The sequence below is a fragment of the Aulostomus chinensis genome, chromosome 5 (assembly GCF_037954235.1).
Source record: "Aulostomus chinensis isolate RoL2024-O1b breed Wild chromosome 5, RoL_Achi_v1.0, whole genome shotgun sequence".
In the NCBI taxonomy this organism is placed as follows: Eukaryota; Metazoa; Chordata; class Actinopteri; order Syngnathiformes; family Aulostomidae; genus Aulostomus; species Aulostomus chinensis.
The window spans coordinates 11,255,626-11,280,625 of record NC_141324.1 but is presented as its reverse complement, the minus strand read 5'-3'; the positions used below and the strand labels follow the sequence as shown (position 1 = coordinate 11,280,625).

At 43.3% G+C, this 25,000-nt stretch overlaps 1 protein-coding gene, 1 long non-coding RNA gene and 1 pseudogene across 3 annotated transcripts in view; 1 reads left to right on the top strand and 2 right to left on the bottom strand.

Moving 5' to 3' along the window:
* LOC147261182 (epidermal retinol dehydrogenase 2-like) overlaps window positions 1-25,000 on the top strand; it is an 80,884-nt gene that overhangs the window by 18,649 nt on the left and 37,235 nt on the right. The window contains exons 6-7 of one of the 2 annotated variants that reach the window (XM_086203113.1): window positions 21,972-22,097; window positions 24,399-24,561. In XM_086203113.1, the coding sequence (XP_086059239.1) occupies window positions 21,972-22,097; window positions 24,399-24,501 (229 nt within the window). In that variant the 3' untranslated portion in view covers window positions 24,502-24,561. Of the gene's footprint in view, window positions 1-21,971; window positions 22,098-24,398; window positions 24,562-25,000 lie in introns of those variants that run through there. The other variant, XM_086203114.1, reaches the window with a different exon arrangement.
* Window positions 10,626-24,382, bottom strand: LOC147261183 (uncharacterized). The gene is made up of 3 exons (XR_015115712.1): window positions 24,320-24,382; window positions 22,336-22,385; window positions 10,626-10,807 (listed from the first exon to the last, which is right to left on the bottom strand). It is a non-coding gene; the product is annotated as an uncharacterized LOC147261183 (long non-coding RNA).
* Window positions 13,448-20,528, bottom strand: LOC147261184 (uncharacterized; annotated as a pseudogene).

Sequence of the window (25,000 nt, the reverse complement as noted above, 5' to 3'; positions counted from 1 at the left end):
AACTTGAACTGTTGTACGGCTAATACCAAGGCCAAAGCCTCCTTTTCAATGGTTGAGTAGCGCTGTTGATGACGATTCAGCTTTTTCGAGTGATAAGCTATGGGCTTTTCTATTCCCTGTGAATCCGCCTGCAGAAGGACAGCTCCGATTCCTAGTGCTGAGGCATCAGCTGCCAACCTGAAAGGAACAGAAAAATCAGGGGCCTTTGGCACCGGTTCACATGATAAAATGGCCTTCACCTTCTCTACAGCACTCTGACACTCAGGCGTCCAAACAAACTTAGTGCCCTTCTTCAAGAGGTTTGTCAGAGGAGCTACCACATCGGCAAAGTTAGGTACAAACCGCCGGTAAAATCCACTCATCCCGAGTAAACGCATTAGCTGTCGTTTTGTGGTAGGCATGGGAAGATCTGCAATAGCCTGCACCTTAACTTGTCTTGGCCTAACTGACCCTCTCCCCACCAAGTGGCCTAGGTAGGTAACTTAGCCCTTCCCAAACTCACACTTTGGGAGATTCACAACCAGGCCTGCAGCTTCTAACCTCTCAAACAACTGATCAATATGAACAATGTGCTCCGTCCATGACAAGCTATACACAACGACATCATCAATGTATGTTACCACATTGGCCAGCCCCGCCGTGATAGTATTCATTAACCTTTGGAAGGTTGCCGGGGCGTTTTTCATACCAAAAGGTAACACTTGACACAGGTATAACTGATCAGACGTACAAAATGCTGACACTTGCTTCACTCAGTGGGTTAATGGCACTTGTCAGTATCCTTTTAAAAGATTGAACTTGGATACAAAGCTAGGCTGCCCAATCCTGTCAATACAATCCTCTAACCGAGGGATGGGGTACATATCTGTCTTTGTCACCGTATTAACCTTCCTGAAATCAATACATGGGTGCACAGTATTATCTGGCTTCAGAACTGGCACCAGTGGAGAACTCCATTCACTCGTACCCTTCTCTATAGCACCAATCTCTAACGTACTGCAACTCAGCCTGCACAGCATCTTTCCTATAAGGTGGAATCCAATACGGATTCAGGCTGCAGATACTCCAAATGATGGCTGAGATTGGCTAACATTCCTGAATTGAGTAGGCGAGCAGATACTGGTTCTGGAGGTTGGGGCTCATCCCCCCCCCCCATCAGGCTTGCTACTCACAGCAGTTGTTAACATACACACAACACTTTCTGAATCTCACTCGATGTAAGGTTGGAGATAATTTATGTGGTACAACCTTGTCTTCAGTCTATGCTCTGGGGTGCTAACAACGCAGTTGCACTCACCCACGTGCTTGACAACACTGTATGGACCACAAAACTTTAACTCCAACTTAGGCTGATTCATAGGCAACAATACCAACACTTTCTCACCTTCTGCAAAGGTGCGCTGTACCGCCTTCTTGTCATACTGCCGCTTCATCTTGTTTTTCGCTGCCTGCATGTTCTGCCCAGCTACTTCACATGCTGACTGTAGTCGGTCTTTAAATGTAGCAATATACTGCAATGTATCCTTCTGAGGTGCTAACAGGAGTAATCGTTCTTTCATCGTCTTAAGTGGTCCGCGGACCTCATGTCCGTACACCAACTCAAATGGACTGAAACCTGTAGACTCATTAGAGGCACCCCGAATGGCAAACAAAAGAAAAGGCATAGCCATATCCCAGTCCTCAGGGCATTCCATGCAATAGGTTTTTATCATGGTCTTCAGCGTTTGATGGCAGCGCTCTATTGTTCCCTGGGACTGTGGGTGATAGGCAGACGACATCGCCTGTTTGATGCCCAACTGGCACACAACCTCCTGAAACAAGTTTGACGTAAAATTTGTGCCTCGATCGTGCTGAATTTCCTTTGTGAGCCCTACACGTGAGAAAAACTGCAACAGAGCATCCACTACAGGCTTAGTTTTAATGTTGCATAATGGCACCGCCTCGGGAAACCGGGTACTCACATCCATAATCGTGAGTCGATACTCGTTCCCTTTCTTGGTTTTGGGGAGGGGGCCTACACAATCAATCAATACCTTAGAAAATGGCTCCTCCATGACAGGAGGGGGATTCAACGGTGCAACCGGAATACTTTGTGTGGGCTTGCCCACTAACTGACAATTATGACAGGATCTGCAGTAATTTGTGACATCTCTTTGTATCTCAGGCCAAAAAAAATGACACATAATCCTGTCCTGTGTCTTACGTACACCAAAATGTCCAGCCGAGAGCCAAGTGCTCTCGTGAGCCAAGCGCAATGCCTCCTTCCTGAAACTAGTTGGTAGTACTACCTGTGAGAGTACTATCCAGTGCTCATCAGCTGGGCGGCGCAGTGGGCACCATTTTCTCATCAGAAGATCATGATGTAAATAATACCCTGTAGCTACCCCTTTACTTTCTTCCACTGACATCACTGTCTTCCTGAGGGCTGCTATGTAGGACTCTTGACACTGTGCCTTAATTAAAGCGTCTCTGCTAAATTTCCTGCCATCCTCCATACCAGCTAACTGGGCCAGAAAGGTTTCAGACAGGTCAACAGGAGAGTCGTCAACCTGAGTATCCAGCGGCTGATGGGGCTGTGACCTCGATCTAGTAACAACCCAGGTTGTGAAAATTTCATGGTGCTCTTCCTCTAAAGCTACCATTTGAAGTGCTTCACACGGCTCTTCCTGCACAATATGAACCACACTCTCGCCCTGCCCTAGCTCCCCCTGAGCGTCTTCGGGATCACTTGGGCGCACTCTAGTGCCTGCCAGGTCATTACCAAGAAGAAAGGTAATACCTTTCACTGGGAGTGTGTCTATGACCGCTACAGCTGCGAGCTTAGTCACCAGCTCTGTTTTTACAAAAACTGTGTGCTTGGGAGCAGAGACATACCGGTCCCCAACCCCTTTGATCACAACAGATACACCAGTAGCAGTGGATGGTGGTAACTCCAACACTCCTTTTAGGAGCAATGAATGAGATGCTCCAGAGTCCCCAAGCACCTTAACTGGGACCTCATGGCCATCCTGAGACACAGCAACTGTACCATGAGCCACAAAACCCCTGTACTCTTTCAGTACATCTTCCTCAGAGGGATCAACAAACTCAGTGGGTTCCAATACTTGGGGTAAAACACACACACACACGCTACAGGCTTAGCTTCCCTGTTCTGCAACTTACGGCAAACCGATTTGGTGTGGCCAGGTTTCTTACAATAGAAACAGTAAACTTCAGTACGAGGAGGGCGCTCAATTTGTTTTGACTCAGGAGGAGAGGAGACATACTCTGACTTACCCTGAAACCGTAGGGGTCGGTCAGAAAACTTCTTAAAACCAGGAGCATTCTTCCCTGCCATGCCAGGATCCCGTTGCACTTCCCTGTCTTGTCTAAAAGATCTTCCGTGCTCAGAAGTGTTGCGGTGAGTTAGCTCATACTGGTCGGCTAAAGTGGCTGCTTTCCTGAGATCTTTCTCATCCCACTCATTCAAATATATTTCTATGGGTTGGGGCACACTCTTTTTAAATTGCTCCATGAGCTCACAGACCTCTTCAAAAGTGGTGGTCCCAGTAGACGCTAGCCACCTGCCAAACACCAGCTCCTGTCTTTTAGAAAACTCAAGAAAAGATTCATCATTTTTCCTTTACAGGGAACGAAACTGCTTGCGGTATGCTTTGGGAACTAACTCATACGCTGCAAGCACATTTTTCTTTACCACATCATAATCTTTACACTGAGTGGTGTCTAAAGCCTCAAATGCCTCCTGAGCTTTTCCTTCCAAACTCCCCTGAATCAACAACGTCCACTTATCCCGTGGCCAATTCATCTCTACTGCAATCCTTTCAAACGCTTCAAAGAAGACACCTACCTCATTCACATTGAACTTGGGGACCAATCTTAAGCAACTGATGGGATCAAAACGATTCTTTGTGGCTGGCCGCAAACTAGGGTTCTGAGACAACATTTTATTATTTTCTAATTGCAAACGGGCTCGCTCGTTCTTAAGCTTCTCCTCTTTTTCTTTAAATCTGAGCTTCTCCATTTCCAACTCAAGCTTCGCTTGTTCCTGCCTACGCCTAGCAGCTTCCTCCCTCTCTGGATCAGGCAGGCCTAGACTATTCTCAATCAGCTGCACCATCTCGAGCGCTTTCATTTTGGACCCAATGGCTACCTCATAATGTTGTGCTATAGCCACCAACTTCTCCTTATTTAGCTTAAAAAGCTCATTTCGGCTAGAAAGCCTAATACAAAAAAACTTCGATGTCAAAAGGGTCCATGATACAAACCGTTAGAAATGCACAAACGAGTCAAACACACAGATACACTATGTAATAAATGCTGGCTACTAAAAAAAAAAAAAAAGTGCCACACTGATGAACTGAAATACACGAGGTGAACACAACAACCCTCTTTAGAGGTGTCACAACGCTGCTTACCTACAGCACCGAAATGTATAGCTCCTCAATTGGATGCTACACCTTACCTACGGGTACACAGATTATCACAACCACAATATAGCGTACCCGGTGACAATGTAGCAAGCCAAATTTGCTGCTAACACGACTGACACACCGCAATATAACACCAAGCGTCACAAACGTCTGAAACACAGCACGACACATCAAATGAACAAGAGACAGAGCCAATTACACCACACTACAATGCCAGAACACAGCCACTACTAGCCACGACTAATCAAGCACAAGCCTAAATCTAGCTGCACTCTACAAGCTGATTAACAAACAACACTGTCTCCTAAAACACACAACACGCTAATTTCTCCACACTATATACAGCTCAATGACTTTTACAAAATACTGCAAAGGATATTAATGGACAGACCTGTCTTGGTAATTAGATGTTAACCTAAGCTCCACTATTTAATCACACAAACAGAATGTTGACCGAGTTACTGTTACAAATGGAAGCCTAATGCTTCCTTTATATCAGGCCGACACAAGTCAACCCCACCTGAAGCCCCGGCAACCTTCGCTTTGTGTGTGTGTTCGCTCACTGGCTATAAGGGTGCTATGCTGCGTTAGCTCCCTTATTACCTCTACACTGTCTGTTCAGATCCCGGACAAGCCCCCAATTGTTATAGTGGTGGTTCGCCCATGTATGTAGCCCAAGTAGAAATACCAGAACCCAGATTTGATCCTCAATTCTGCTCCAAAAGGCTCTCGGAGTGCAGCAGTCACAGACCCTGATTTTGCCCAGTTTCACAAGGGGATAGTTTTTTCTCTTGTAACCTAGGAAGTTGAAATTTTAGTATGTTGTTCTGTCCTCCATAAGGATCGCATCTGTGGTGGTTTGACCCCCCTAAGTCCTTTCTGCTGTCCGTAAAGGGCGTGGCAAAGTCCAGTAAAGTCTATCAATTAAGCATCATAACTTGGTCAAAGTTGCTCCAAATGAGATGAGATTTCTGGGAGTAGTTCACACCTCTGCCAGAAACCAATATTTAAAACGTTGAAGCCCCACCTCCTTCCTGAAGCTACTTCCTGTTTGGGAGGGGGTTATAGAATTATTTCACCAGATTATGATTTTATAAATTTTAGAGGCCTCACAGTTCAAGTTTCAGGTCTGTATCCACTGTAGAGGCCAAATGAGAGCAAAAGAGCAACAGGGTCAAAGGTCAACAGGCCTCATGTCTCAGCCAGGGCTCAAAGGGTTAAGTGAGCCTTTTGGAGCTCCTTTGGAAAAAGGCCTGACAAAAATGAAGAATGATCTTTGGGAACATTTTCACATCTTTAAGACCGCCTTGACTCCTTTTTGTAGCAGGTGTCACTGAACAGCACAAAGCTGCTATTGCAGCCATCAGGCCTCATTTCCTGATCAATTATTATTGTTTGAAACAAAGCTTCATATCAATTATTGATTTTTATTGTAATCATTTTGAACACCTGATAATACACAATAAAAACATTTGAAAAGGAAGGATCAAGGTGTTGTTGTACTGCAATACTACTGTACAGCATCAGAGACATTCAGTTATTGATTGCCTGAATGATTGATTTCCCCCAGAAGAGGAACAGCTTTGCTGGAGCAGTGAAAATAAACACATCAGAACGACAAAAGTTCCATTTGAAAAGAAATGACATGACATTACCAGCACAATATATGAAGAACAGTTAGGATAAATTTAACTGGCCAAATAGTTAGGATTTCTTTAATGATATCCTTGATTAACCCAGACATCGGTGTGGTTTGTTCCACTCAATAATAAATCTGTAAATGTAGCGTGAAATGATGGAACTAAAATAATTGGAATTCCTGGCGCACTTTCATCTTATTTTTATTGAACAGCTGTAGTCAACAATCACACAACAACAACAAACAAGCGTAGCTATTTTATATTTTGATGGTAATTCCTGGGCCAATATGTTTTATATTATTTTTATTAGTCAACAGTCCCACAAATATATTATCAACTCAGATAACGACGCAATGGAACGACAAAATACAAAAACATAAACGCCATTTAGGTTTCCGTGGTTTGAACCATAACAACTGAAGAAAACTTCGAAAGATGCTAGTAGCGTCCTTAGCAACCACCATAGCAACAGCAGAAACCGAGAGGTGAAAGATTCATCGTAATAACGAACAAACCAAAGATTATACACAAGAACTGAGCAAAGATTATGAAAACAAAATGTATATTTCTCACTAGAAATGTCATCAGAATGCTTTATCAAATCAAAACTATCTTGGAATAAGGCACTTTCCTCCGACAATGACAGGAGCGGCCGCCATGTTTTTGTTTTGAGAGGCCCGCATGAAAGAGTCACATGACCTACCAGCGCTCCAATAGAAAAGAATAGGGGAAAAAAACGTACACATTTCACAATTTTTAGGCCTTCATCATAGAACTGATACGTTTTGACCTGTGGACAAACGGAGCCTTTTTACGTGTTGACATGAGACTGGGCTGCCCTGACAGCATAGCTACGAGGGCACTCAAACTCCTCCACCACGATAGGGTGACAGTTCCAGGAGAGGATATTTATATATGTATCTATGTAATTTCGATAGATAGATTGATATAGATGGATGGATAGATATACTGCCATTGACATACTGCATCTGACCTGACAACGAACCTCTCGTGACCATCAAGTGTCTCATGTTGGTAAAAGAACTCCTGAACTCCAACAGGATATTTTTTGGAGGCTAGTGACATGAAACCCCAGCGTCTGCAGGGTGATATTCAAACTAACATCTTTGCTGATAGAAAGAAAGAGGAATTGCTTCTTGCAGATGCCCCCCCCAGCAGGATAAGAGAGGTAAAATACTTCTCTCATGACTTGCTGCACCAGTTTGTAGAGTCCTGGTCTGATATTGACAGGGACCTAAACATGAGACAAAAGCATTTTGATGTGGAGGGAACTTTAACCATTAAAGGATTAAAAACTGGGTAAAATTCTTTTCTTTAGAAAAATAAAATGAAAGTTGTAGCCATTTTTAAATCTTAGTTTAAAAATAAATGAATGTCTTTGTATCATTTTGTGAAGCAGACACAGAGGCGTTTGAGGAGTGCATCCATATGTATGGACATCAGAGGAAACCTTTGAATACACAGACAGAATACTGCCCAGGGCCTTTGGTGACCTTGAGTCCTCTGGACACACACACACACACACACACTCGATCACTCACTCACTCACTCTCTTGCTCTCTCATATGTGCTGACAGGCATTTGTCCATCTGTATTTGTGTCTACTCCTTGAACCAACTCACCTTCTTCAAATAACCACAAGGCTTCTCAAACCCCATCAGCTGATACTACAAAGTTCCTAGGATGATTCCATGTTTGGTAAAAGAGTAACTCTAAGTAATTCCTGCATTTTTCGGACTATAAAGTGCACTGGTTTATAAGGCGCAATATCAATGAAGGGGTCTATTTTCATACATACAGTAATGTGCACTGGATTATAAGGCACATTAAGTGGTACTAAACAGTCAGATAAGTCAAACTTTATTCAACTCATTCACAATAAATGTGAATAAGTTCAGTTTTAACACATAAAATACAAAACAATACACTCCCTTTTTCAGTTCATTCCTCTTCCAAAAATCCATCAAATTCTTCATCTTCAGTGTCTGAGTTTAACAGTTGTGTGATTTCGGCATCAAGCATGCCCGGATCCCTCTGGTCATTATTCGAGCACAGTACTCCGCAAGGCTCCTGACTACAGTAGCCATAATAGCTTGCCAAAGTAGTACTAAAACATTTTGACAGATTCTTGAGCGCCGTGTACCACATAAAATCGGTTTGAGCTCAGTAAGCAAAATAAGAATTAATACATAAGGCGCACTGACGATTTTTGTGAAAAATAAAGGATTGCAAGTGCGCCTCATAGTCCCAAAATTAGGTATTTTAGTAACTGAAAGAGTGAATGATATTGAAAGGAGAAAAATGTACAAACTAAAATTCATTAAAATCAGTGACATCTACAAATAGGTAAACAAAAAATAAGATGCCATCATTAATAAAAGGGCACTAATGGAAGGATGGAACACTCACCAGGAAAACCAGATACATAAAACAATGTGTCAGGAAATTATTTCTGTACGATAAAGACTGTATTTCTGCTGTTAGTTTGTACCACAAAATTTCCCAACACACAAGATAAAATTCTCAGAGACGGAGATCTTAATTAAAGTTTTATTGCAGCAAGGAGTCCAGGCAAAGTTCTACATCTGCACTGGACAGTCTCAGTGTCTTCCAAACATACACATCAAAGTTCCTCCTCTCAGTAGCTTCCCATCACGCCTTGTTCTTCCTTCTTCTTTCAAGGACAGTTGCAGGGGGGGCATAGGGACGCTGGCTCCTCACTGTCAAAGGCCTTTCCCAAACTCTTCTTATCTCAGGAGTGGAAGCACAGCCTGATACACCCTGGTTACACTTAATTACTTTGGTCTGTATAAAAGTCACAACCCTATCATATAATTCTACATCAGGCTAAAAGTTCATGATAATAAAACATAAATGTAATAAAACATAAACGTGTCTACATATTTTCTAACATTCCCTCCTGTTTAGCATGAATTTTAGCCGTAGCATAATAAATCCCTTTCTCACATCAGTACAACACCTCTTCTCTTGATATTCATTATTAACGTCATATTGAACTTAAAGTGCATTGTCAAATTGGAATCTGGAAAGGTAGAAAAACAGGAGAGACATTAGTAATAAAAAAAAAACCCAACACATGTATATAGGAGAATAGTGGATGCAGAACTAAATTTCAGAATATTCATGATCAGACATGGGAGGTGCACTGGGAGCCGGTTTGTATTTAGCAGTGGGAGACATGAAAAACAATTGTGTGGAAACCTGGGTTGAGACCAAACGCATCATCATATCTCTCAGGCAGGGCAGAATGGAGGAAAGAATAAACAGAAGAGAAATAACACTACGAGAACAGGTGTCAGAATTTTAAGGAGCACTTGTTGCCAGGAGCCAGAAGTCATTCAAACCAGGAAGTCACTTTTTGCCACATGATCCCCATCAATCGCATCTCGCAGAGCAGTCAGATTTGCAATTGCCTGGTTTATCATGCCTCTCTCTGCGTCATTAACTGGAATGAAAGAACAACATGCCATGCCCACAATAGCACAGACACCACCTACTGACGCTGTCAGCTGATCTCACACTAAGTGGTCCTGCAACTCCATCAGTCTCAATGCCTGCATCTCTTCAGGCACTCCAGTCCAGGCCTTGAGTGACAGATTAACAAAAGATCCCAACCTGTAGGTCAGTGTTTCTATCCGCAGCATCTCCTTACCAACACCAAGCCATGGGAAAAGTGATAAAATGACCTTCTGACCATCAGACCACACTTTATGGTCAGATGGGACGTCAGTTCCCCAGACAGAATCATGTCTCTGAAAGGAACGTCGAGTCCTACAGCTCAGGGTAGTCGAGATGTCAGAGGCCACAATGAAGGAGTGGTCAGAGGGAACGACAGCCACACAGAGGCCAGACCAACCAGGCAGCAGGCAGGTTGTTTCCAACACTCTGGTTTAAGAAGAGACAGCAGAAGGTAGGACATGAGGAAACAACACACTGTCATTCACAAGAGGGCGTGGAATGACGTACGGATTTCTTGCTGCCAGTGGCATTCTAGTGCAAACATAGCAGTTGGTCAGATTCTTGCACCTGGCAACGTATGAGGCACACCTGTACCACAGATTGACCTGGAACTAGTTTTTGTGTTGACCAAAAGTAAACTGAGTCTGAGGGCAAAAGCAAAGTTCATGTTCACGTCATTCCTCTTGTGTCTGTCTTCAGAGTTCCAGTGTCAGTAAGAGAAACATAACTGTGGCTAAAGCCAGGAGGACAAACAGCTTCACTTTGATGGAATTTATTATTATTGTTATTATTATTATTATTATTATTGAGCTTGCCTGGTTTCCTTGTCTTACTGTAAGAATCAAACACGAACTAACTGACCTCAACTAGTCTTCATCGGCATTCCCGGGCTCACCAGAGTTCCCCCCGGGGTTTTATTGTCTTTCCAACACCTGCAAGCTATCTCAACCAGGCATGCTCTGTCTTTGTCTGTCCGTCTCTTTTTTTAAAAAAAAACAAAACCCACTACTTTAGTTTTCAGTAATTTCCTGATTGATGTCTGGGAAGTGCTGAATTTTACAGTGTGTGATGTGAATCCAGGAAGGCCTCTCTGCAATCCTCACTGCCGTAGGAGTAGATATGATTACCTGGAATGCCCAAGCCAGCGTTCCTCCCTCCACACACGTCTCTGGATATTCTTAACAAAAATCCAGTCCCCAGGTTTTAGTTGTGGTTGTGTTGGCTGGTCCTCTTCTCCTGGAGACACAACAGGGAGACAGAGCGTTTTAATGTTGTCTTTTTTTTTTTACAGAGTTTTTAGCACGTGTTCAACCAGAGTCACATTATCAGACTTATCAGACAATTGGAAGAATTCAGGAAGAGTGAAAGGTTATTAATCTGACTATGTCTAAACAATACAGCCCATCTTTTCCTGTATCAGCCATACACTTAGGCAGATGTTGCTTTATTGTTCTGTTCATTCTTTCGACAAGGCCTGCACTTTGTGGATGATAAGCTGTATGATGGTTTACATGGAGATAATTCAATGTAATCCATATTCAGGACTTCAAAGGGTGCGTTGCAAGGGTGCAATTGGAACAGGAAATGAGCCTTGTCTTGTTCTCATGGCTCCTTGAACATTGGATTCAAGGATTCAAGGGTCTTTATTGTCATACATTTCACATTTGCATGTTAGTAGTACAAAATTAGGACTCAGGTCCCGGAATAAGCCAAGGTAATTTGTAAGATAAGAGACAGAATAATAAAATAGAGTCAAGTAACAGAATAGGTATGTACATATATCTATGTAAATAAGATGCAAAATCAAATATAAACACTCTGTGTAAACAGTGCTGCTGAGGGTGGGAGATATTGCACTAATGGAGGGGTATATATAAATACAAATTTAAAATACAGGGATATAAATATAAACTGTATGTACATGTAAACAGTTGAGGGATATTTCAAACTTATCAGGCATTGTTTCACTGTTTTATCAGCAATTTTTGCAAAATTTTAAGCATGGAATACAGAATTGACTTGGAACACATCCCTCCTGTCGATACACAAGCCACAGAGTGGGTCACGTGCGCAGCCCAGGAGTAGAGTGAGGAAGGGAGGCAAATTGTGCCATCAGAGGACACACAAAGTCCATCAGAGCCTTACGTGTGGTTGTTAGTCCAGTCACTGGGTCAGTCACAGCAACTGGAATCGTCAGGTGTGATCTGTCCAGCTCCCCGTTAGCTCCTCTAATTGAGATAGCGTCACGAGACAGCTTTACTTTTGGAGGGAGGTTATTCAGACAGGAGCGTGTAGCTCCAGGGTCACAATGAAACTCTACGTCACTGCCAGCTACTGTCAAAATGATCAGAAGTGGACTAGTTTGCCAGTGGTGGTTCAGGGTCATGTCTTTGTCTGTGCCATTGCTTCCTCCAACAGTCTAGTGTATTCATCCAGGATCGCCTGGTCTGTTAGGGAAATGTCACTGCCGGCAAGTCATGCTGACTTATATTGATTTGGATCGTAATCTTTTGAATTGTAATCATGGTTTTTGTATCTGCGGGAAGGACCACGGTAAAAGATTTCTTCAGAACCCAGGAAAACCTGAAGAGGTGGCTGTTTTACCTTTTCGTCCTTTGCCTTGTGTTGTTGACCATGAACTCGGATTGCATGACGCAAATGATTGCAGAAAATATTCTCTTCACATGTGGGAAGATCAATGCATGTGGTTTCAATAGTTTGTTTTACCTTTGGGTGTCCTGTATTCATGATAGCATGTTTATAGAGCTGCAGTCTGGCAGGGTTATCTGCAGTCAGACCACTGTTGTGTGCGAAAGACTGATTGAATCTGTGGAGCAAGTCTTCGCATGACTCGTCTAGTTTCATTTTACAGTCAGTGACTGCACCCCAGTCTTGTCTGGGTGTAAATGTCTGTCTACAGCGGGGAAGGAAGTCAGCCCACTGTTGTCTGAAACCCGGATTTTCCTGTTGTAATATGTCATTATTTGCATCTCTGTCAGTGAGTTCCCCCTGCACACAGTGGAACTGTCCCCCAAACGCTCGATGACAAATTCGGGAGTAAAGGTCATGGAAGCGCACAATCCTTCCATTTCTGCGATCCACCCTTCTATGTCGTTCCTTGGAACTGGGAGAGCAGTGGTTAGCACTTCAAAGTCTCCTGGATACATTGATCTGTACAGTTGCATGGTTGGCTCGACGCCATATTCTCCAGCGAGTGGATTTGGGACAGTTATCGTGGAATATTCGTCCCCAGGACCTACAGGAACATTTTTTAACATTGCTTGTTGTCTATGAGTATTAGCTGCTGGGGGGCCTCCCTGTCGGAGATCCTCCTTTTCCTGTAGATTCAAAGCCTCCAATTGTTTCCTAAGGGCTTTCTGAGCTTCATAGGGTGGCGGTGGGCCACCAGCCCCAGCTCCACCCTCAGCACCCTCCTGTTGTTGCTGCTGAGCGTTTGCTGCCACGCGGCCGTTACAGCACCCGCAGCCTTTGCATCTAAATCTTCAAGGTCACATGCAGATTTCTGTGCAAGGGTTGTTAAGTCTTTCAAAACTTTTTCAGATTTCTTCTGTTTTTGTGCATCTGTTTTCTTTTAAACATCCATAGAAGCATTGGAAGCCCACATCATGGCACACTGGACTTTAGGATGAGCACCAATTTTCTTCTTGTGTTTATCTTTTAATTTAACAAGGAGTGCATCGCATTTAGGTTTATCCAATGTTCCATCGAATGGAGTGTTTGGATCGTTTATTCATAGTTTATAACATTTACAGTCTTGCGCACCGTATTCACTCTCCATATGGTTACGATCCTGTTTGCCTTCCAATTTGGATTTCTTTAATTCTGGTTTCTTATTTTTCCCATTTGAGTTCCCCATTACAACTGTCTTATGTTGAGCTCACTGGAACGAGAGAAGAGGAGGTTATTGATCTGGCCTTCTACACCGCAGACACAGTGCGAGATCAGTTTTACAGATTGAAACCAACCTCAGGCGTCAGCCGTTAGCCCTCTCCTCACCAGTATAGAAGTCAACACAAGATAAAACAACAAACTGTAATTCTGATACCACCTATTGTGGCTTCAAACCACAAGGAATTACCACATTCACTCTCACATTCACTCCCACGAAAGTGTGTGTGTGTGTGTGTGTGTGTGTGTGTGTGTGTGTGTGTGTGTGTGTGTGTGTGTGTGTGTGTGCGAGGCCTCAGTTGTGTTCTAGAACACAAATCTCATATTAGGAGGTTAATTCCCCTGTCCAACTTGTGCCCACACCACCTCTCTAAGAGAGACTGGTATTATGTGGGGGAGAGGTTGGGGTACCTGCTAGGAATTGACCTGGTAAATTCTCCTAATCAGCATATTCCTGTTTCGACGTCACTGCGTCTGCCAGACTCACAAACTATTTTATGGGAATCAAACCCTAGGAATTTTAACCTTGGAAAGCCCTGTCGGCCATCGCGTTCCCAGAAAAGGATGACCAATGCAGACCGTAGTCTGACTGTGCACAGATTTTGTCCTTACAGGCGTCCAGGGCCTCCTCAGGCATCCAGATATTGCACATCCGACTCGAAGAAATAATTATGTCAGGAAATTATTTCTGTAAGATAAAGACTGTATTTTTGCTGTTAGTTTGTACCACAAAATTTCCCAACACACAAGATAAAATTCTTAGAAATGGAGGTCTTAATTAAAGTTTCGTTGCAGCAAGGAGTCAAGGCAAAGTTCTACATCTGCACTGGACAGTCTCAGTGTCTTCCAAACATACACATCAAAGTTCCTCCTCTCAGTAGCTTCCCATCACGCCTTGTTCTTCCTTCTTCTTTCAAGGACAGTTGCAGGGGGGGCATAGGGACGCTGGCTCCTCACTGTCAAAGGCCTTTCCCAAACTCTTCTTATCTCAGGAGTGGAAGCACAGCCTGGTACACCCTGGTTACACTTAATTACTTTGGTCTGTATAAAACTCACAACACTACCATACAGTTCTACATCAGGCTAGAACTTCATGATAATAAAACATAAATGTAATAAAACATAAATGTGTCTACATATTTTCTAACATTATGTATATATATATATATGTACACACACATATATATGTATATATATATATGTACTGTATATATGTATATATGTGTGTATATATGTATATATGTGTGTATATATGTATATATGTGTGTATATATGTATATATGTGTGTATATATGTATATATGTGTGTGTGTATATGTATATATGTATATATGTGTATATATGTATATATATGTATATATATGTATATGTATATATGTATATGTATATATGTATATGTATATATGTATATGTATATATGTATATGTATGTGTGTATATATATGTATGTATATATATGTATATATGTATGTATATATATATATGTATGTATATATATGTATATATGTATGTATATGTATATATGTATGTATATATATATATGTATGTATATATATGTATATATGTATGTATATATATATATGTATGTATATATATATATATATATATATATATATATATATATGTATGTATGTATATATATATAAACTATCAACAGTTTGTAGTCAAGTCCAGTCAGTTTTATCTGTCTAGAATCAAATCCATTCTTCTGTCCCTGCTGCCTCTGTAGAGCAGGTGTAGAACCTCCCTCCTAGTAGAGCAGGTGGAGAACCCCCTCCGTCTATGAACCTCCACAGAAACGATGGATATAGACATAGAAAATAATTTGAGAGATGGTGGACAGGGACAGAGACAAATACGGACCAGAGACAGTGACAGAAAAAGAAGGAAGAGAGAGATAGGGACAGGGACAGAGGTAAAGATGGAGAACAGACAGAGACAGAAAAGAGAGGGACAGATAGAGAGAGAAAGGGGGAGAGACAGTGGAATGTGAAGAAGACAGGAGGAGAAAGACAAGCAGAGAGAAAGACGGAGGACAGAGTGTTAAAATGTTAAAAACACAACAACAACAACAAAAACAACGAGGTTCAAGGTTAACTTAATTGTCCCCAGTGGGGCAATTGTTTCTGCAGCCAGCAGTCAACAACAACCAGACAACAATGAAATAAACAGTTTAAAACCAGCAGGATAAAATTAATGCATAAAAAAGTAAAAAGTCACCAAATCTTATTGGAAAGGATGATGGCCACACAGAGAAGACTTTTCTAGTCTTTTTCCCCTTCCCAGTGTCCCGAGGGAAGAAACGTAAAGTAGCCATGAAGAGGATGACTCCGGTCGGCCAGAACAGAACAAGCCTTTAGTGTCCTGATCTTCAAAATGTCCTCCAGGTTGTCCAAGGGGATTCCCACAACCTTGCTACAAAGCTCAACAATTCCCTGCAATCGATTTTTGCTCTTTTGGCTCAGAGCCAAAAGAAGCCAAGAAATCTAGACTGCCCCTAGCAGTTGCAAATTTAATTTGCAGCCAGGGTTAAACTGGCGGCACAAAGCTCAGGCTCCGAGCAGCAAAACCCAAACTCAGGTTGGGCCAATCACATTGTGCGGGCTTGTTGGTAGGTAGGGTCAACATCATGACGCCAGCTTTGCAACCATTTGGCAGTTGTAGTTCGGAAGTTCCTGTAAATAATAAAGATGTGCTGCTGCTGGTGAACAGCAGTCCTTTGAATCTGCGTTGGTCTCAGTTATGAACAATTTAAAGTTAAAGTTTTCCTTAAAAGAAGAACAGAAAACGACACTTAAGTCATTCATATTGAAGAAAGATTTTAGTGGAGTTTTTGAAGACTTGATATGGGAAAAGTATGTCTAAGCACATGGGACTTATCAATTGAAAACCACTTGCGATTATTGTCTCACCTTACATCAGCAAGTCACGTTTAAGTCTTGATAAGAGGGTGAGACACTGGTGTTTTCACTACCGCCACGCCGACATGCAGTAATCTCTCGGCAGTACTTAGGGGTTTCTTCACTTTTTCGAAGATGCTTGTTGAATGTGCAAGCAGGCCCGCAATTTTCATATTTTTCGATTGTCATGGGGCTCCATAATTTAAGAATTTCTCCAACTTTTCCACAACACACCATATGCGAAACATCTCCAGGTATTCTGTTCCATTGCTCCGAATACATCATCTTCTTCATCGCTCTGATTGGTTGTAGTGCTATCCCATTGCGTACAGAGGGAGTTTGAAAGATTGTTGTTTGTCCAGCCCCTCTGATTGAGCCCTGGCAATGGTGTGTTTCCAAACAAACATCTTGATGTAGATCTGGCTTGCCAGGCTATCAGAAGCCCTTACCAGCTTACGAAAGAAAAAGTAAGCAAAGATTCAATAAAACAGTAATATAATTCTCAAAAAAATACGATAGACATGGATCAGTCAATCTTCACTAGCTGATGAGGGCTAGCTGGCTAGCTCTAGCAGCTAATTGTTTGGATCCATCGGTGTGGAGCGGTCACAGGTCCAATTCAACCTCACCGAGTCTCGCCTCCAGCACTACAAACCAACTACATTTAACACTCTTATGAGTATCATTAGAGGAGGCAGAGGGGTAACTAAACCTGTGACACACTGAGCAGGAGAGAAATGAGGGAGAAGTTATTGCTAGCTGGAGAGATTGAGAAGGCTAAACAGCAGCGTATAAGGGCAGAAAGTCCATCCATCCATTGTCTTCCGCTTATTCTTGTTAAGGGTTGTGGGGGGGGGGGGGGGTGTGGAGCCTATCCCAGCGGCTACAGGCGAGATGTGGAGTTCACCCTGGACAGGTCGCCAGTCCATCACAGGGCCAACACATATAGACAAACAACCATTCACACTCACATTCATACCTACGGTCAATTTAGAGTATCCAGTTAGCCTAGTCCCCAATTGCATGTCTTTGGACGGTTGGAAGAAGCTGGAGTACCTACAATTCTACAATTCTACAATTTCATTTAGCAGATGCTTTTGTCCAAAGCGACGTACAACACAAGCAAGAATTCAGACTTAAGGAAAAACCCATCGTAAGCGCAAAAGTACTTCAGTTGTGATTTGGTCACAGGTATTGCCACCTAGTGGCAGAAGAACTGTCGCCCCCTCCCCCCTTTTTTTTGACACACATACAACATCACACAAAACAGTTAGTGCTACATAATCACTAAGTGCTGGGTCTTGGACCCTCTGACTTATTCTACCCCACAGGACAAAGAGGAGAAGATCAGGTTCAGTGCCTCGGTGCTCTCTGAACAATTGAGTCTTCAATTGTCTCTTAAAAGTAGAAAGGGACTCAGCAGAACGCACAGAGTTCAGTAGTTCGTTCCACCATTTGGGAACAACAGAAGAGAAGAGTCTGGCTAGAGATTTGGAGCAGCGCTGGGCTGGAAGCACCAGGCGTCTTTCACATGCAGCGCGTAGTGGGCGAGAAGGAGAGTAGACCTGGATCAGGGATTCCAGGTAGGCTGGAGCCGTTCTTGTGATTGTTTTGTGAGCCAAGAGAAGTGCCTTGAATTTGATCCTGGCTGCCACTGGAAGCCAGTGAAGAGAAACCAGCAGCGGGGTGACATGTGCCCTTTTGGGCTGGTTGAAGACCAGACGTGCTGCTGCATTCTGGATCATCTGCAGAGGCTTGAATGAGCATGCAGGGAGGCCTGCCAGAAGAGAGTTGCAGTAGTCAATGCGTGAGATGACAAGAGCCTGAACCAGAAGCTGTGTGGTCTGTTGGGTCAGGAAGGGTCTGATCTTCCTGATGTTGTAGAGGGCATAATGGCAAGACCGAGAAACTGAGGCCACATGAACCTTAAAGGTCAGCTGGTCATCAATCATGACACCCAGGTTTCTGGCTGAGTTTGTGGGCACAAGTAGGCTCGAGTCAAGTTGGACACTGACCTGAGGCTGAACAGATGGACAAGCTGGAAAGACCATAAGTTCAGTCTTAGACAGATTCAGTTGAAGGTGGCGTTCCTTTATCCATGTGGAGATATCAGCCAGACACGCTGATATACGATCTGAGACCGTTCTGTCATCAGGTGGAAAAGAGAGGAGAAGCTGAGTGTCGTCAGCATAACAGTGGAAGGAGAAGCCATGGGAGCGGATCACTGCACCAAGTGAGGTGTTGTACAGAGAGAAGAGAAGGGGACCAAGCACTTACCCTGAGGAACCCCAGTCGATAGGCCATGTGACCTAGACACCTTTCCTCGCCATGACACTCTGAAGGATCTGCCTGTGAGGTAGAACTTGAACCACAACAAGGCAGAACCAGATATGCCAAGCTAAGAGAGTGTGGAGAGGAGAATCTGATGGTTCACCGTGTCGAAGGCAGCAGACAGGTCCAGCAGAAGTAGGACAGAGCACTGACCAGCAGCTCGAGCTAGTCTCAGTGACTCAGTGACTGACAGGAGTGCAGTCTCAGTGGAGTGGTCACACCTGAAGCCAGACTGAACAGAGTCAAGTAGGTTGTTGTTCCGCAGATGTTCAGAGACCTGGTTAAATACTGAGCGCTCCAGTATTTTTGACAGGAATGGCAGAAGTGATACTGGCCTGTAGTTTTCAACCTGAGCGGGGTTGAGATGAGGCTTTTTGAGCAGTGGGGTGACACAGGCTTGCTTAAAAGTAGCAGGAAAAATGCCAGTTTCCAGGGAGGAATTGACAATGTTTGTGACTGCAGATTTGATAGTGGGCAAAATGGTCTGCAGGATGCTGGTGGGTATTGGGTCGAGAGGACAAGTTGTAGGTTTTGAGCTCAGGAGAAGTCTGGAGACCTCATCTTCGCTCAGAGGAGCAAAGGAGAAAAGTGAAGCAGCAGTGGCAGGTTGGTGCTGACTGGACTGGTAAGGCTCAGAGAACTGGTTGCTGATTGCAGCAACCTTTTCAGTAAAAAAGGAGGCAAACATGTCTGAAGTCAGTGCAGTGGAAGGCTGAGCAACTGGAGAAGAAAGCAAGGAGTTAAACGCCATAAACAGTTTTCTGGAATCAGAAGTGGCACAGATCTTGTTCTGATAGAAGGCTTTCTTAGCGGACTGTAAGCATGAGGTGAAGGAAGCAAGTTTCTGTTTGTATCAGGACAAGTCAGTGGGTTCTTGGGAGTTACGCCACTTTCTTTCTGCTGCCCTGAGTCCAGCCCTTTGTTCTCTCAGAACTTCAGAGAGCCATGGACTTGGTTGTTTTTTCTTGGCTGGTTTGGACACCAGGGGGCAGAGTTTGTCCAGAGAGGATGCCAGAGGGGAACAGAGTGTTTCTGTAGCCTCATGAACAGAAAGTGAGGAGACGTGCGAGTGGTCGGACATGACGGAGTTCACCTCATCAGACAGCTGTGCTGCTGTGTGGGACTTCAGGTTTCTGCGGAAGGAAACCGCCTGTGTGGGTGTCTGCAATTGTGGAAACGCAGCCGCAAATTTGACCAAGAAATGGTCTGACAGGTGGAGTGGGGTAACTGTCACATCTGTTATGGAGCAGTTACGAGTCAGCACCAAGTCAAGGACTTTACCAGCTTTGTGGGTGGGAGGAGAAGGAGCTAGTACGAGTGCAAAGGAGGAGATGAGTGCCAGGAAGTCGTTTGCCAGGGGTCTGTCAAGGTGAATGTTCATGTCTCCCATGACAATCAGTGTTGTGCCATCATCAGGGATGTCAGAGAGTAACATGTCCATCTCAGAGACAAAGCCATCCAGATTACCCCCTGGTGGGCGGTACACAACCAGAACATATGCTTTGATGGGAGCAGTGACACTTAAAGCATGATATTCAGATGTTGTCTCGCTGTTTGATGGGCGTAGTGCAGAAAAAGACCAGTTCTCAGGAATGAGCATGCTAGCACTGCCTCCTCGTCCAGTAGAGCGAGGGGTGTGGCTTAGTGTGGCGGACTCAGAGAGTGCAGCTGTGGTAGCTGTGTTTACTGGGCGGATCCATGTTTCAGTCAGGGCTAGGACCTGAATGTCTGAGAGTTTCATCAGTGAACTGATGAATTCTGTCTTATTGACTGCGAACTGACAGTTCCAAGAGAACCCACGCAGGCACAGGGAGAACATGCAGACTCACACAGAAAGACCCCGTGCTCCAGCCCGGACTTGAACCCGGAACCTCCTTGCTGTGAGTCGACAGTGCTGACCACTGCACCACCATGCCACCGGGCAGAAAGTCATTCACTTTAATACAGATGGTCTGTTTGTGAGTCAGCCAAGTAATGTTTTAACAACTTGCTTTTAACAGGTAGCTTAATCAACAAGGATGATGTGGCTGGATCCCCTCAACCTTAATGACCCACATAGATATAGGTTGAATCAATGACCAACTAACAAACCACATGAACACGGTTGAGCCAGTGACTTTCATGTTACCTCAACAACTCTGAAACCCAGAGCTCACATGCAACAGTGATGCTGTTATAGGGTTATACCCACACAGTCTTGCCTACAACTTCCCTCCAGAGACTAGAACTGAGGGAGCCTCTTAATGAGAGGAGAACCTGAACCAGTCCAGTTGCCTACGACAAATCACTGAAGGTATATAGTATGCATTTTGCACTGAGGATATACTATGTACTTTGTACTGAGAATATAGTATACACTTTGCATTGAGGATATACTATGTACTTTGTACTGAGTATATTGTATGCACTTTGTACTGAGTGGGATGGTGAATCACAATTGTGTATTTAGACACAAGCTGAGCTTGAAGTCAGGTGCAATAAAGTGTGTTTTTAATATAGTTTTATAGTAGTTTTATGGATCGGTGAGCAGATATTTGGTCAGTGTTTGTTTTTCCAAAGACGATTGGCTCTCCTATTCACATTTATTAGTATTTTAACAGGCCTCTCCTATTTTCTACTGTGTAAAGTGGGACTGACTCCTTGAGTAAATATCTTGCAACACTCAACCATCTGTGCTGCCATGTTTGTAGTTTCCACTTCCTGTAAAAGTGCCATTAACAAGGACTGGTGTGGAGCGTTAGCCATGCTAGCTTGACATGGTTTAGCAGCCTGTGGACTGTTAGCATCATTCGCTTCATATCAAAGCTAACTCTAAATGAAAGACTATAGAAATATAACACATTGAAGAGTAGAGACACATAGCGACAGTAATAACAGTTTCATAAATGCAATGTTTAACCCGTGTATCATGTATAAGTGTGGGCAGGGGACTCCACAGGGAAGGGCCATGGAAGGGAAAAGCTTTGTTGAGATAAAGGAGGGCCAGTGTTCTGACTTTAAACCCTGACTTTGATCTTAGCCTTCTGTCATCCCAATAATTCTGAATCATATCCCATCCCTCAGCACTGAACTTCCCCTAGTTGCTGGTAATTTGTACACCAAGAAGGTAATTGGTCAGTTCAAGTGTCAAAGTCAAACATACCTGCAGCAATTTTTTGTCTTTAAAGTCACAAGATTCTTCAGTAAGTCTTTTGCAGGGCAATAAGGAAACTAATCATTGCTACATTGTTTTTTTCTCAGTCTTTTCTCTTGTCTTAATCAGATGGCCAAGACTGCTGCCAATCCTGAACCCAGACTATGTTGCCAAGAAGATCATCAGTGCTGTCCTCACAGACCAAGTCTACTTACTGATGCCCAAGACCATGTACCTCATCACTGCTCTCAAGAAGTTAGTCCCTACCTTTTCTACTCTCTTTAACACCTGTACAAGAGGAGACTAAAACTCAAATTGTCATGTTTAGCTGAACACCAACATGTAGCTATTGGTAGTATTATTGAAGGATATTGGTCAAGATTTTAGTGCAAAGTATATGAATTGTGCCCTTTGAATTATAAATGTGCCTATGGACTGCCCTTTTCTTTCGAGGTGAAAATGAGCAAAACAAGCACTTGGAGAATTTCCTCACCCTTCTGGGAACTCTTTATCTTGAAAGTAACAAGAATCTTCAGTAGGTCTCTGGCAGGACAATGAGGAAACTAATCACTGCTACATTGATTTCTTGTCAGTAGGAGTAGTAGTCTGTAGTAGATTTCTTTGATTCACAAGTACCTCCTGAAAATATAGGGATAAAAGGGTAATTAGCCAGCACAAACACAAGTATGACAAACTGATAATGTCACCATTAATACATACCCTCACATTTTTCTCAGTGGTGTGCGCGTGCGTGCTTTCCCTCACAAATAAGAATAGAAACAGTGCCCTGTTAAACAAGGGTTAGAATAGATGAACGATGCAAGCGAACAAACTTCCAAGACAAACAGAAGCAAAGAACACATCTAACAAAGTCGGGTCCACCACACCAGTCATCAGGCATCTTTTTCATATCATCCTCTTTGGTTTTTTTTGGTTAACTTGTTTTACAAGATTTTTTATGTTTCATCAGTGTTCTAGATGATTTCTGTTCCTCTTTTCCGCTGTTCCATAGATGGTCACTTCTGATATATAGTGATGTATACTGATTTACAGATGAACAGCATATCTGGTCGACACTATCTTTTCCACAACAACTGGCGGGACCAATTTTATCTGTTGGTCGCATGAGGACACAGTTGGGTCGCACCCTTGTGTGGGTTACAACAGTATGGTGTTAATCAATGACCTTCCATGCTGATAAGTAGTTGTCTTAATTTATAACCCTCAGTGAAACATTGACAACACCTTAAAATTGGACATTTGCAAAATATTTTACTTGATGACCATGTGCATCCTACACAGAGTATGATGAGTGTGATTTGGTGGCGGCACCATGGCATATGTGCTTATGTGTCTCCCTGAATTTGCACTGAGCATGACTGCATTGCCTATCGTCATTGCTGAGGCAGCCCCATGGCAGTCGCAGCTTGTTGCGGTCATTCCACAATGAAAAAGATGTGCTGTTGGTGCGCCACTTCATGAGGAACATGCAGCAGGTCTATTTTGATGGTCAGTCTGCACTGAGCAAATGGAGACAGTGAGTCCCAACACAAATTCCACAATGAATCCAGTCACTTCAAAAATAAAACACCTTGTGCAAACCCCTGACTACAAAACCAGATAGAAAGGAGCAGCAGGAGATGTTGGCTCCATGGACCCAGAAGAGGCTGGTCTCTGGTCAGTGGAGTCATGAGGGACGAGATGTTAGAGACTCATCACCCAGACCAGCATTGGAGCAGCACTGCTGCCTGAGAACCTGGAGACATGGACCCCACCTCCTTCAGATCTGCTCCACCTGCTCCCAGACCTGCTGTCCCCCTCCATTATAAGTTGAACCCTTTTTTCTGTCGTACCCGTTAGAGGTTAGTCAACTGTTTTGACGTGCAGGATATGACGTCGTCCGTCAGCGTCTCAGACATGTTTTTTTTTACTACATCATTTTCCTCTTTCTCAACTGGGAGGAGCAGGGTAAAAGTTCTGCTCTCATGGCCTCATGCCCTTGGTTTGAGGTACTTGTGTTGTAAATGTGTATCTGGACGTGTACCTGCTGAAGGTGGAGCGCCTCTGAAACGCGGAGAGCAGAACCGTTCTGAGTCAGCATTCAGTTTGTTGTATGTTACTGAAGCAGCATCCTGTCACCTGTAAGTATGAGGCTTACTGCAGTACTCTGAGGTATCTGTGTTGCTGTACTCTATCAGCAGTACCGTATACAGTATACCAGGAGAACTGCATATAGAATAGAATAGAATGCTCTTTATTGTTATTATACAGTTGTACAGTGAAATAGTTGAGCCATCAGTATTCGCACTGTGCTGTATAAATATAACCAGAATACTTTATACCAGGAGTACTGAATACCAGGATTCCAAAAATACTGTATACCAGCCATACTGTTAACCAGCAGCTCTGTGTACCAGCGACACATGTACCTATAGTACTTCTAACCAACAGCACTGTGTACCAGCGATACCACATACCTGTAGTACTTCTAACCTCTGTCACTGCCTTCATCTTCTCCCACGTCGTCGTCGTCGTCCTCCTCCTCCTCCTCCTCAGTGTTCTCCAGTGGAAGATGGCCTCTCTTCTTGGTTCATACCTGGGAGTTTCACTGGAAGTAGACACCACCACCACCCTCAGTCTGCACTGCAAAATGTATTAACATGATAAAAATACTACGATACAACATGTGCTCCTTTATGAGAATTGTTCTGAGTAATTGCTTCAGACACTTTTGGTTCACTGAGGACTTGGCTCCCTCTTTAACACTCTGAGCATGTCCTCTGAGACAGCTGTGTACTCTTACACATCGCGCCAGTAAACACTGAGACATGACTTCAGCTCTTAATGTTTGGTGGAGTCTTTTTACTTTAAATGGCAGCCACATAAAATAGCTGGTTGATTCATTATTACTAGGAAAAAACATTGCGAGTGAATATCAGACATCAGGGGAAGGAGCGCAGCTTCTTTGCATGGTAAATGTAACAGCTTTTTTTGTTTTACTTGAAAATAATTCCATTTTATTCCAAATGCATTTTTTCTGGTTTTCAACATGAGATTCTCCTCAGTTTTGAACTGCAGAGCTGCACATCTGCATTCTGACATTACGTGACATGGATATTATGATTATAACCGTTTCAACAGTTACATACGTGAATGTA